The sequence below is a fragment of the Pteropus medius genome, unplaced genomic scaffold (genome assembly GCF_902729225.1).
Source record: "Pteropus medius unplaced genomic scaffold, Ma_sr-lr_union100, whole genome shotgun sequence".
Lineage (NCBI taxonomy): Eukaryota > Metazoa > Chordata > Mammalia > Chiroptera > Pteropodidae > Pteropus > Pteropus medius.
Window position 1 is genome coordinate 1992028 of NW_024340700.1, and position 13638 is coordinate 2005665.

The window sequence follows — 13638 nt, forward strand, 5'->3', positions numbered from 1 at the left end:
TTAGAACGTTCTCCTGTATGCTCCTTTAACCTTCGTTGAATTTCTGTCATAGTTCTCCGAAGTTCCAGATCCCATGTGGGGCTCAGATTATGTGCAGTTGTCCAGGACGCCACCGTCCTCAGAGCAGAAGTGCAGCACTGTGTCTTGGAATGAGCTAAAGGCCATGGACCTGCCATCGTTCGAGCCTGCCTTCTTGGTCCTCTGCCGAGTGCTTCTGAATGTTATACATGAATGTCTGAAGTTGAGGCTGGAGCAGAGACCTGCGGGAGAACCATCTCTCTTGAGTATTAAGCAGGTTTGTTTCAAAGACTGCTAAAAAAATTTTTTAACAAGTATTGTATTACTCCACAGGCTCATAATTTTTGTTTCGAGGATTTTTTCCTCATCGTCACAAATGGTGAAAAATGAATGTTTGTTAATGTTTTTAAGCTGTTCTTTTGAGGGTAATTTGAAATGTTCTTCACCTGCAGTCCTCAAAGATCAGATCGTAGTTCAACCTTTGAGCCATTTACTTCCTTGTTCTAGAAGAATATAAAAAAAGTACGAGGACGGTCTGACCCTCCGTCACCTATTAATATGTCTTTAAAGACCGGGAACTTAAAATTCATTTGTAAGAGAGAAAGTAGGTTCTTTAAATTCACTTTTTTGTCTTTTAAGCTACATATAAACAGATACTTGACTTCAGCATATACAAAAGGGTGGTGTTTGGAATTTTTGCTTCCTTAGGCAGTTGCATAGTTTAAACAGAATAATGGGTTCTGCTTTTGTTATCACTAATTTCGGTCGGGATTTCCTACGGCGTGATGCTCTGGGGTAACAAAAGAACAGCCAACGGCCAGAAGCAGTTATGCCTAGCAGCGCGTGAGTGCTAAATTGTGTTGGTATTCATGCTTTATGATGCCACCATATAAAATAAACATCTCAGACTTTGAAGAAAGAACGTTGGTATGTTTTTTGTAGACTGTGAGTGTCCATCCCCTAGAGATTGACAGGTTAGGGGCTCCTTGGCTCTGGATGACAGGCTGGCACTGTAGGGGACAGGTACAGGCTGAGGAAGGACCGGCCGTAGGACAGGTGCAGTGGGACTTGAGTTCGTCGGTCAGGTGATGCAGAGGGGACTGTCGCAGCTGGACGTGGGTCCCTACAGTTTCCATCCAGCGCCGGCCACAGCTCTGTTTCCGCTTCCTTCCACGTCCTGTTTCGGGTTATTGTGCCTGCTTTTCACTTGTCCTCCATAGCACCACGCTAATTTTCGAAGGTTTGGTAAAATACTAGCGTCCCTTCCCCACAAAACATATACTTCGGGAATGTAACCTGGTAAAATGAGGTGGAGTCTATTTTTTGCTAATGGGGCTATTGTGAAGATTAAAGAGTAATTAATGTTAAAACATTTAAAAAAAAACATTTCTTGGTTTAATGTAGCATTACTAGAGTAAAAAAACAGTCATTCTGACAACGCATTCAAAGATTCAGCTTATTATAAGCACGTAAGTGACATTCTATATAAATGGGAAGAGGGCACTTTTTAATAGATTTAACTCTAGCCTTTGATGTCTTAAGCTGATTATTTTTCAGACATTTGAAAAGGTAACTTCTGTTTGGAAAAGCAATTCTTGTTTATTTTAGAAAATTTGAAAAGCACAGAAAATGATATAAAAAATGGAAGTTATCCTGCCACTCAGAGATGACCATTATGGCATTTTGGTATATTTCCATTCATTTGTTTTCCTGTGCATACATACTTCCAACACATAAAAGTTTAAATACGTATATGAGTTTTCGCCCTTTAATAGTTTTTAAAAGCAAGAGTTTAAATGACTGCAGTAGTGTTCTCCTGTGTAGGTGCGTCATCATGTATTTAATGCCGTCGTCATTTTGAATAATGTGGTAAATATGTAATATTTAGTCTGCATCTCTGATGATTTCTTGAGTATAAAGCATAAAAATAGATTAGTGAGTCATACGTTTTTAGACTCTAGAAAGTTGGTACCTGTTTACTTTCCCAGTAGCAGCACTGAGGTTCCTTTTGTGTCTCGACTAATATCTATTAAAACTAATGTCGCTGTGCAGTCTCGTGCCCACAGTCCCTGCTGCGTAGCATTCTGAGGGCATTGTCTGCCAGCCTGTGACCGCTGGAAAGGGCTTCGTGGGTCCTCATTTCCGCCTCCTTGCCAGCATTACCTTCTGGGCCTGCATATTTGGGATTTACTCATTTGTTTCATTTTTCCCCCTCAACTTCCGTCTCATTTCATCAGGTTAATTTGTTTTTATTCTCACTAGACACTTTTTTTAATGGTAAAAGGCACAAATCACAATAGGTAGACTAAATTATTACAGAGTCCACCATGCTCTGTGTCATGTAAGTATATTTGAATTATTATGATTTTGGTTAAAGAGTGACCCATCACATGAGATTTTTCTTTTGTATACCTTGTCTTAGAAAGAATTTGGGAAATGTTTCAGGGTTTTCAGAAGCGAGGTTCCCTTTTTCTGAGTTTTTGAGGATTTAAGTGGGAAATGGGTGAAAACGAACACGTGGTCTGGCCGGGATGCGTGCAGTGACGGAACGTGTGACTGTCCCCCCGCAGCTGGTGAGGGAGTGCAAGGAGGTGCTGAAGGGCGGCCTGCTGATGAAGCAGTACTACCAGTTCATGCTGCTCGGGCTCCCGCACGGCCCGGGGGCGGCCGGCTGCAACATGGACGCCTTCGAGGAGGACCTGCACAAGATGCTCATGGTAAGGGCGGCGGGGAGCTTCAGCCTCATGCGCTTCATGGCTGCTTCTGGTTCGTCGTTTAATTGTGGGCTCTATAGCAGAATGGCCCCCAAATAGAATCAGAGTCCGGTTCTGTTTCATTGAGCCACACAGCATCGGCTGTATTTGTAAGACGTGGGAGGTGCTGGGGACCTTGTACAGCTCTGGGAGTGGAGTGACAGACACTAGGGGACTCAGTCTGGTGTGGGCTGGGCAGAGTTGATGTCACTCCCCCCACCCCACCCCGCGAGTGGTAAGCGCTGACTAAGAATCATGCTGTGATGCACCAGAGGCTTGGAGACGGGACTCCCAAGCTAGCCTGGGGACGTCTGGGCGCTTCTGTGGCGAGGAAGCGCCTTAAAGACGGGTCGGGTTCATGGAGGGGCCTGGCACGTTCCAGGTTCCGGGTTCACAGAGGCGCCTGGCACGTCTGAGGAATGGTATTAATGTGACTTGGCAAGAGCGGACCTATTTGCATTTCTGCTCCCAAAGAGCTCCCCCAGTCTGCTCACGTGCGCTGTGCTTGCCTGTGCTCACCTGTGCTTTCCAGCCGCTCTACTTTTGCTCATATTGTTCCCTCCTGCTCTAAATGTCCCTTTTCTATATCTGCCCACTTATGACCTACTTTCAAGTTTTATTTCTCTCTAGAAAGCTTTACTTGATGCTTTTAACCTTTTATGTGCTTTATCTAAACCCCCTCTGCACTCATAGCAGCCATCATTAGAACCGTACTATTCGCTGGTGTTCCACGTGACTGGCGGAGGGTTAATGCGTAGTGAGTACATGTCAGGTGCACTAGAGCACACGCACACGTGGTGACGTAATGTAGCGGGCTGATGAAATACAGCAAAGCAGAGCTGGAAGGTGTATGTTTTGTGGAATGCTTTCGTCCTTACTTGACTCTCACCCTCCTACCTCAGGAGAGCATGGCACATCCGGACAACACCCGACTTTCTAGGCTGGAGGGAAGGAGAGGGCGGAAGGGGAGGTATGCCTGCCAGCCAGGTCCGGAGCAGTGAGAGCCGCCTGGAGACTGCAGCCAGCAGCTCTTCCTGAGCATCGTGGGCCGGGCCACGTGTCCTGCTGCCCAGACGTGCGCGTGGCCTCTCACTGGGGTGGCGGCTGGCGTGCAGACGTCTAGCTTTGCAGCCTCTGTAGTGGAGGAGAGGAAGGAGCGCCTGGGAGGCGGACTTAACATCTCGCATGTTAGGGAAGTAATTTTGAGTTTGAAATTATTTCCTAATTGAGAGAATATATAAAAGACCAGGATGTGTAAAATGTGGCTATGTTTTGAAATATTATATAGTTCTTATGTCAGAAGTGTTTTTATCATTGAAAATTGATGGTAAAAAGCAATAAACAAGTTAATTTTTCCCTATGGTTGACTGAACCAGAGGTTTAAAAGGACGAAATGTGCTTTGCTTTCTGCACTGTCTTTGCTGGCCACAGAGGCCCACGCCACACCTTGTACCATGCGTCACCGAGGCCGGAAGGGTGAGAATGAGGCGGGTCAAATGGCCTCCCCGCCGTGGGGTGTCAGTGTCCTGGAGTGCGTTACCAAACGTGCAGCAGGTTCCGATCTAGAGATGCTTAGGGTTGAGTTTTGGCTTTGCTAGTGATTATCTGTGTGAGGCATAATTTTCCTTAGTTTATCCCCATGATTTCATGGATGAAGAACTAGAAATTATCAGGGGTTTTAAAATCGTGCCCCATAGTGCGCCAGGTGGACAAGTGCGGAGGCGCATTTTGAGGCTGGAGGAACCCAGTCGGCGTTCGTGTCAGCAAGGAAGGACAGATGGCCTCGGCCGGCAGTCAGGCTCCGCTTACCTAAGTTGGCAGCACCCTCTCCCTGAAATGCACCCAAAACAGCAAAAGGAATGAAGATTAAAAACATTTCATGTTTAGTAAAGGAGGAAATTGGCCACAGTATCCACCCCCCCTAAAAAAAAAAAGAGACTGTTAGAATTATTTGCTTTAAAATTTAGACTAAAAGGAGTGTGGACATGAGCTCTAAATATATTCCACTTTAGATATGGAGGGCCCGACCAGCGATTAATTAAGAGTTATGACATGTAGGGGTGTGACTGGTCAGGAGAAGAGCAGAGGGCGTCCCCTTAGGAGTCCTGCCATAGGTGGCACATCTGCAGAACAGAAGAAGCAGAGGTGGAGACACTTCTGTTGTCCACAACATGTCCTGTTGGCTGAAGACCGCGGATGAGAGTGAGGGCCCAGGCTGAGGGCAAGCACTGATTAGCAAGTTACGATGCACAGCAGAGGTGACCAGGGGTCTTTGCGCCGCATTATCCTTCTGACCTGAACACGGAGGAGCGAATGCGTGCTGGTCCAAGGCAGTAACTCGGTGAGCATTCGTTTGAGGCAGCAGATCCAGACTGAAGCTGTGAACCATCTTAGCCCATTTCCCTGGCCCTGGCCTTAGAAATCACCAACACAATAAACATATGATGTAGGAACATGCAGTAGACAGATTTAAGGACCTAAATAAAAAGAATTTAAAAGGCTGAAAATGCGAACATGCTGAGCGAGCTGTGATATTCGTAGAAGACACACGGGAGAATGCGGACGGGCAAAGCTAGCGTTCCTGGAGAGGCATAAAGCGCAAAGGAGCAGAAAAGGTTCAGTTTTCCACCCGACAGGTGTTACCGGGTGTGGCATTTCTGGGTGTCCGCTGCATGCTGTGCTGGGCAGGCGTCACGCCAGCTCCTGAGGAGTCAGCGAGGAGCATAGACTCCGGCTTGGAGTTTAAGAACGGTGGGGAATGGTGGTTAAATAATCGTGTGACCGTCACACCACAGCAAAGGCGAGGCAGAGGTGCCTGGGTCTTTCCTGGGCTCGAACAGTGTGACTTGAGTCCGTGTGGAGTTAGGGAGGCTCCTCTGAGGGACGCTCGGAGTTCCTCTGAAAGTCCATAGGTGTGTTGTAACACAGTTTATGTAAGAAATTGAAAACTTACACAAAACGATACTGTACATCGTAGCTTATGCAATAACAGGTTGTTTAAAAAGCATAGACACTAGGTAACATAGAAATCGGTCACTGAGGCCTCTGAAGGGAGAGCAGAGAGAAGTGAAGAGAGGACCAAAGAGAAGTTCCCTTCGTGATACTTTTTATTGAAAAACGGCCAAAGCGAAGATGACAGAGGACTAACCTTTGTTCATTCTGAAACAAAGAACGATGAGGGAGTCTATAACACTGGTAATGGGAGTGATATTTGTGAGAGTATTTTTAAGCCCCCTAACTTTTTAATTAAGAGAGGGAGAGACTGAAAGACTTTTCAGGCAGGAAAGGCAGCAGACGCGGGCTTCACGGTGGGAAGCGGCTTTGGAACGCGGGGTTCCACAGAAGCATGGCAAGGGGGTCATCATGGCCTCAGGCAGACGCAGGGACCAGGCAGGGCCTCTTTTGGTGGCGCAGCTGCCGGTCCGTGGGTCAGGCAGTGCCACACGACTGCGGGAGAGGCATGAGGGTTCAGAAGGAGCCGGTGCTGGGCCCGCAGGAGTGCGACGAAGGGCGATGAACAGTTGGAAATCAGTAGGTGACAGTGTGAAGAGGGGGCGTTGATGGTCTGACGACATAAATCTTAAAGGGGCAGGCATTTCTTACTTACAAATAAGACTGCGTAAGAGCCGTGGTTTGGAAGTAGCAGTGGGGAGCATGAGGGTGCCCACTGTTGAGCTCTCAGGGTACAGAGTGAGACACTTGCCCCCCGAGAGGCCGTAAGGGAGAAGTGCAGGCCTCAGGAGACAGCCCGGTTTCAGGGGAGCCGTGGAGGTGCAGGAGCACCCGAGGAAGCGCAAGGGAAGTCCTGGGTACGTACGTATTATTCTTATTCATTTGGATAGGGTGGTGGTAGACCCGTAAATTGCAGGTTGCACACACATAGCTGCATTCATGGCGGACCCAGGGTTGGATATTGCTATGCACAGCCGGGTGGAGGACCTAGAAGCATCCAGAGAGAACAGAAGACAGTTTTCTTGAAATGAAGAAAAGGCCCGAAATTTGACTACTGAGAGTTGTTACTGGGTCTCAGAAAACATCCATTTCTGAAGTGACCCTGAAGCTGTCACCTGATGAAGGAACTGAGCCCCACGACTAGAGAAAGAACCCTGTGAGCACCTCAGCAGAGAGGACCAGTCACTGTCAGGGCGTGCTTGGGGAGAGTGGTGACGGCTGGGAGATTACGCTGGCCTCAGAGTTCTTCATGCTGGCCTAGTGCACAGCATTAGGCAGTACCGGAATAATGCCTCAAAAGTCCAGAGGGAGAGAACGTGTAACTCAGATGTTGTATACCACGTCCAGTTTTCTTTTCAGTAAAATAATCCATAGATGGCGATATTTGGTGCTCTAGCAATTTGTGAACCTGTCGTGAGAAAAACTGAAAGTAAAATGCGACTAAAGCCACAGAGCAATCAGGAGAGCCGAGCAGCGGGAGGCTGTTGCGCGAGGGAACGGTCAGGTGTTTTGGTTGCAGGTCATAATTTATGTGTCCTGAGCCTTGAAAAATCCTATCACAAGGATCTGGATGTCAGGAGGGGATGGTGCGAAGTGTGATCATATCCTCCTCTCAACACGTGAGGTGCCGTCTAAAGTTAAAGTAAGTGATGAAGGAAGATCCCAACCTCTTAAGGAAGTAATGCTTGCAGTATGTTAATAACGAACATTTCTGGGTGCTGTTATTTTGATTTTTATGAAATCATTATACTTTTTTAGACATTGTGAACATTTTAGTTATTTTCTTAGTAATTTGAAGGGATTGTGAATCACGTTAAATTGCCGAGGTGCCGACTTCTACGATTTAATAAAAATCCTCACTGAGACGGTTCAGGACGGAGGCCTCGCGTCTTCGTGCTGCAGGTTGCAGCCCCTCGTCCATCCTCCCCCTGCCGCCCGATGCATAGCTTTCATGTTGACAGACGTGAGTTGCTGAATTCTATTCTCTAACGTCTCCTTTTGCATTTTTTTTTTCATTTTAAGGTATATTTTGATTACATGAGAAGCTGGATCCAAATGCTACAGCAGTTACCTCAAGCATCCCATAGTTTAAAAAATCTGTTAGAAGAAGAATGGAATTTCACCAAAGAGATAACCCATTACATCCGGGGAGGAGAAGCTCAGGCCGGAAAGCTTTTCTGGTAGGGACCCCGTGCGCCCGCCTGCCTCGCTCCCAGCCCCAGTCCGCTCAGCAGTGTCTTGTCTGTGCTGGAGTGTCGTCACGTGACATGGCAGCCATTCACGCATGTCGTGTGCCCCTCCACAAGGTGTCGGTTCCCTTAGAGCAGTGGTTCTCAACCAGGCCTATTTGTCCCTGGGGCCGCTGGGCAGTGTCTGGACGCGGTTTGATTGTGCTGACTGGGAGGTGCCCCTACTGAGGGGCTCCAGGGCCGCTGCAGAGCACCCTGCAGTGCACAGGGCTGCCTGCCACAAAAGGTCACCCACGCCAGGCGTCAAGTTCGAAGTCGAGAAATCCTGCCTTAGTGTAAACGCTCTTGGTTGTACACGAGAAGGAAGAGAATCCGGGCCTCCGGAGAGCAGAATAAACCTGTAGACCTATGCGCATCGGTCTTGGGGACACTCGGAGCCCCGAAGTAGGTATTTTCAGCGATGCTGCTTTGGGGCTGTAACCCTGCTTACAGGGTCGCTGTCTCAGGGCACACATGCGGTGAAGGGTTAGAAACAAACAGGAAAGCCATGGACGGGGGAGCGTGGTCACTGATCTGTTTGTTCTAGAGAGTGAGTGTCTGGAGTTCAGGCGCCTGATGTGGATTCGGGCGCATTTCAGTGGCCTGTGCTGGGCCACTGCCCGGCTGACTGACGGGGCCAGTCCCATTGGCTCTGGACGCTGCTGCTGCCGCCTGCTGGTGCTGCCTCCCCCGACTGCCTCAATAGCGTTTTACCTCCATCTCCTCTGTGAGTCTCCTGCCCAGCTCGTGTCCCCCGCCCCAGCGCCTCCTTTAGGACACGGCTTCTCACTCCAGGAACCCATTGTCCACTACGCCGATCTCTGTCTCATGCTAGGTGTCTCAGAATCTTGTGCTCAGTTTTCTGCCCTGACCACCCGTTCTGTCTTCTCTAGTCCCGTTTTCAGTGACCGAGCCCTCCCCACCCCGCAGGCCAGTTCCCAGCCCGGTCCTGCTTTCCGCGGCCCGCTGCAGGCCCGCTGCTGTTCTGCCACATCCTGGCTGCGTCCGTGCTCTTAGCACAGCGTCCACTCTGTAGGCGAGCCCCGGGCTCAGCCCGTCTTGGAATGAACCCGACTTCTTTCTGTCGCTGATCCACTGGACTGTCCCTTGAGGATGTGCCCGGAGCCTGACCTGTGCTCACCACCCACGCGTCTGCTCTCCCCAGCCCCTCATCGCCGTGGCTCTGCTTCTGCCCTTCACCCTTGTCCTTCATTCTCAGCACCGTCCGTAGCCAGGGTGATCTCGTTAAAATGTACATCAGGCCGTTTTCCCCTCTGCTGCAAATGTGCCCGTGGCTCCCATCTTACTAAGTAAAAGTGAGACGGGGCCTGAAAACGGCCAATAAAGACCTGATGCACTCTGCCCTTTCGTGAAGTCCTTGTCCTCCTCACTCGTGCCTGCTGCCCACTTGTGCTGGCCTCGGTGCTGCCCTACCCAGGCTGGGCACGCCCCGCGCGCCTCCCGCAGGCTCCTCGTGCTTGCTGGTCTCTCGGCTGGGACCACTCTCCCCCAGCTAGTCCCACGGCTCGTCGCTCTACTTCCTTTAGCTCTCTGACTGGGTGTCACCTTCTCCGTGTTTAAAATTGAAATTCCTACCTGCGAACACTCCTTAGCTTTCTTCCCTATTGTATTTCTCTCCATAGCGCTTATTAATATCTGACATACTGTGTGTTTTCCTTCATTTTATTTGTTTTCAGCCTTCCATTCAGTGGAGGGGCTTTATCTGTTTGCTTCACTGCCCTCAGGACACGCCATACTCAGTGTTTGTTGAGTGCGCCCATCCTGGAAACCCTTGTATACCGCTGTTCTTAGCTGTGTGTCTCTAATCAGGTCACTTTCCTACTCTGTCATTTTCAAAGCCCACCGCCTGTACCCCAGGCGAAGGCTGGACAACTAGAGCGATGTCCACGGCCTCCTCGGCATGGCTGTCTGCTTCCCGCCTCCACCCTTTCAGGTCGGACAGTCGCTCGGCGCAGCCAGGCCCCTTGTCAGCACATCGTCACGCCCTCCGAGAGTCCTCGTCGCTCTTCCCGGACTTCCCTTCCCCCTCTGCCATCCTCTTCCTGGCAGAGCCCCTCTTGCCACTGTTGTTCTACTTAAAATTCCGCAGGGCCCACAAGGCCCGTGGAGACCACGCCTGCCACTGGGTTCTACGCCTCTCCCGGGCTCCCGCGGGCAGCGTGCCCCGCCTGCCCCGGCTGCCCCCGGCAGGATGCTGGCCCGCTTCTTTTCACTGTCACCAGCCCTCTCGGATAGCGTAGAGGTCCAGCCGCTGTCGACATTTCGCAGGACCTGTTCAGATTTATTTTACACGCTCAGGTTTTAACCTGGCACTTAGATCGTATGCTCAGTGAGAAGCATCAGCTATACAGAGCGTTTCATGTTTATCGAGTACGAAAAGCTAATTGTGAAGCGAATTTGTAAAAAGTTGCATTTAAGAAATTCACTTGGTTTTCTTATTTGTTAAGTTTTTAAAAAATCTTATAGGTATGTATTTAAGGCATTTTATATCATTTTGAACATTTGTTTAAGATGAAAATAACATTGCGTAATAATTACATAGCTACTATACTGTTATTTAAGATGTTAAGTTTATCTGGTAATAGAACAAAGGTAAGATACCTGTCGCGATTGAGATTTCCACTTTTTCACATTAATCTTGATCTTATATTAAGAGAAAAACTTCTCAGTCATTTTTAACTATTGAAACAATAGCTGAACCTTTTAGTTTCTCATTCACCAGTGAGGACGCGCGAGAACTTCCTCCCCTGGGTGACTTTGTTCCTGTCCCCGTAGTGACATTGCGGGCATGCTGCTGAAGTCCACGGGAAGCTTCCTGGAGTCCGGCCTGCAGGAGCGCTGCGCTGAGCTTTGGGCCAGTGCCGATGACAGTGCTTCCGACGAAATAAGGTCGGGCTGCGTTTTCTTTCCTCTCCTCTTGCTTATTTCACACAGTTCTGCTCGTGGCAACGAGCCTGAAATCAGCCGTATTCCAATCGAATCATGTCGGACTTTGTGAACTTGGGCGGTAGATGTAAAGGGATTTGTTTCTGTGTTTTTTCATGTGATCTCTTAGTTATGGTTCTATGTGAAACTTTCCTTGAAGGCGAACTTAGAATTCATGTAGCCTCATAAAAATTAGTGTCCTCAGAGGAAGGGGAGACAGTTTCGGTTGACTAAAAATGAGTAGAGGAGAGCAGAATAATCTGCACGTGCTGGAATGTCTTCAGCTAATCGTGTCTGTCCTTTAAACCACCGTGGCAGTCCATTCACACCTTTAAGTGACATTTGCTGTTTTATTGTTTTATGCTTAGCCTACGCCTTCTGTTGAACTTTAAGCTTATGCACACGAAACCATAGCTTACTCATTTGTCGCATTTCTCCGAATTCTGTGCAGTAGTAGTTAGCTTGAACCATGTGAGATCGCTCTTTTTATGGCATGTATATCAGTCATATAGCCATTTTGTGGCCAGTTATCAGCAGTGTCAGGCAATGCTCCGGTGAAACTGACTTCTCTAGGCCTGAAATGTTTTCTCTCACTATCCAGAGTTGGATAAAAATACATTTTGGATTTCAGAATACCCTAGATGTCTTTGTGTCAGTTAAAAAGAAGTAGTTAACCACATAGATTCTCACCCAGGAAAGTACCGAATAGCTGAGAAACGGAATAAATTGGTTTGTAGAAGGTCTTGCAGTTTTGAGAGGTAATGTGGTGGATTCAGAATAAAAACGGGGATTCAGGAGCTAGGATGGTGACTGGAGAATGGCTCTTCTGACGCTCCAGCAGCTTATTAGGGAGGGGTCTGGAAAGCGGGCTTCGGTGCAGTGGTGTGCGGGCGCTGGCTTGTCCTGGCTCCCGAGGAGCAGTGGGCGACTATGCACATCTCTTCCCAAGTCATCGCTCAGTAGTGTCACACTGGTAGCTTGAAATCAGCTACAATGGGAGTATTTATACCATGAAAGTCACCAAACCCCAAGTAAGACAGTAGTTTGGGCGGAGCCAGCTGTTAAACATTTACCTGGGCACCACTGGAGATATGCCTTCTCAGTTAGCTTATGAGCTGGGAGTCAAGGACTTATCTCAAACTCCAGGAAATTATCATAATAAAATCCTTAGAAAATTGAGCTTACTGTCATTTAAAAGTGATTAACTGTGCCCTGCTTATTTAGGATACGAGTATTTTCTGGAAGACTGGAGAGCAAGCTTCTGAATATTTTGAACGCGTTCTTGAGAATTGTTTGTTCTCATGTATAAAATTTTCAGTCTTTATTTACGTGGTTTGTGATTCGCGTTGTCTCATTGTTCCGTATGTCTTCGCACGCCCTGGTGTGCTCTCACTGGCCGGCAATCACCCTGCAGGAGGTCTGTGATAGAGATCAGCCGGGCCCTGAAAGAGCTCTTTCACGAAGCCAGAGAGAGGGCCTCCAAAGCTCTCGGCTTTGCCAAGATGCTGAGAAAGGTGAGTCGGTGATCCGAATGATTGTTACTGGCTACTTGATTTTCTTTTTTCTTGCTTTTTAAGAAGCTAACCCTAAAGAAGTTTCTTTGTCACTGTGATCCTAGGACCTGGAAATAGCTGCCGAGTTCATACTTTCCGCTCCAGTTAGAGACCTTCTGGAAGTTCTGAAATCAAAACAGTACGTTAAGGTAAGTGTTTAAGGTAGTAGAGTTGCACACTTTGCCTTTCTTCCTTTACCTAAAGCAGGTCCAAATAGTAAATATTTTAGGTTTTGCAGGCCATGTATTGACCCCGGTTATGGGATTATCCCTCAATTTCCCGATGACGTAATTAGAAAAACAAAGTTTTTCATACTTTGACTTATTAACTTGTTTTCAAAATGCGGATAAAATAAGCAGATATTTACTCATATTATAATTTTATTAGTTACACCTGTATATTTAATGTATGTAAAATAACATGTCGATTAAAAGTGACTTTGTTTTCCACTCTGATGTTTCCTGAAACAGTTCAAGCGTTTTGTACTAGTTTTTGGTATCGGTATCCTAGACATCACGGGAGCCGCTTCTTGAGTCATCACCTTTGCTCCCACTTCCGTTGTTTGAGATTTAGTACTTTTAGCATCTAGCTGTGATGACGTTACTAGAAATTTTACCCAAAGCCACCATTACATCTTACCCCCGTCAGTGTGTGACTTGCATGACATACTTGCGTCTGTATTCCTTGTTAAAACGATCTTCAGAGGCTTTTTATGATGCCCCCACCAAAACTAATTAGCAAATCTGTATTAACATTTTTTGCCTTTGAACTGAGTCAAGTGTCTGCCCAGTCTCACGGGTCCTTCCTTCATCGTTGCACTGAAGACCTTGGCCCTCAGTGCCCACGTCAGGGCTTTGCTGTCTGGGAGCCGCTTCGCTCGAAAACTGTTCCGCAAACTAGCACTGACTGAGGTTTTTCTCAGGCTGACCCTCCTTCCTGAAGAGTATTTTCTTTATTGTTGAAAATAAAGAAATGAGAGGGTGTCCTGTGAGTGGAGGGACGTTCCAGGGCTCCCCCAGCAGCCTGTCTGCACTCAGTCACAGTCACACCGGGTCACAGCGGGTCACACTGAGCTGGACTACTTGCCCTTCCCCTCACTGCCCTGATCTGACGTCCCTCCCACATCTTCCCCAATCCTGCTTGTCTTTTCCTAGTTTGTTTTTTTTAAAATAACATTTCTATAATGTT

At 47.9% G+C, this 13638-nt stretch overlaps 1 protein-coding gene across 1 annotated transcript in view; it reads left to right on the plus strand.

Annotated features, from left to right (window-relative positions):
- MAP3K4 (mitogen-activated protein kinase kinase kinase 4) overlaps positions 1-13638 on the plus strand; it is an 85729-nt gene that overhangs the window by 45295 nt on the left and 26796 nt on the right. The window contains exons 4-9 of the mRNA XM_039882273.1: positions 53-295; positions 2589-2735; positions 7746-7903; positions 10748-10861; positions 12312-12411; positions 12516-12599. Of these exons, the coding sequence (XP_039738207.1) occupies positions 53-295; positions 2589-2735; positions 7746-7903; positions 10748-10861; positions 12312-12411; positions 12516-12599 (846 nt within the window). The remainder of the gene's footprint in view (positions 1-52; positions 296-2588; positions 2736-7745; positions 7904-10747; positions 10862-12311; positions 12412-12515; positions 12600-13638) is intronic.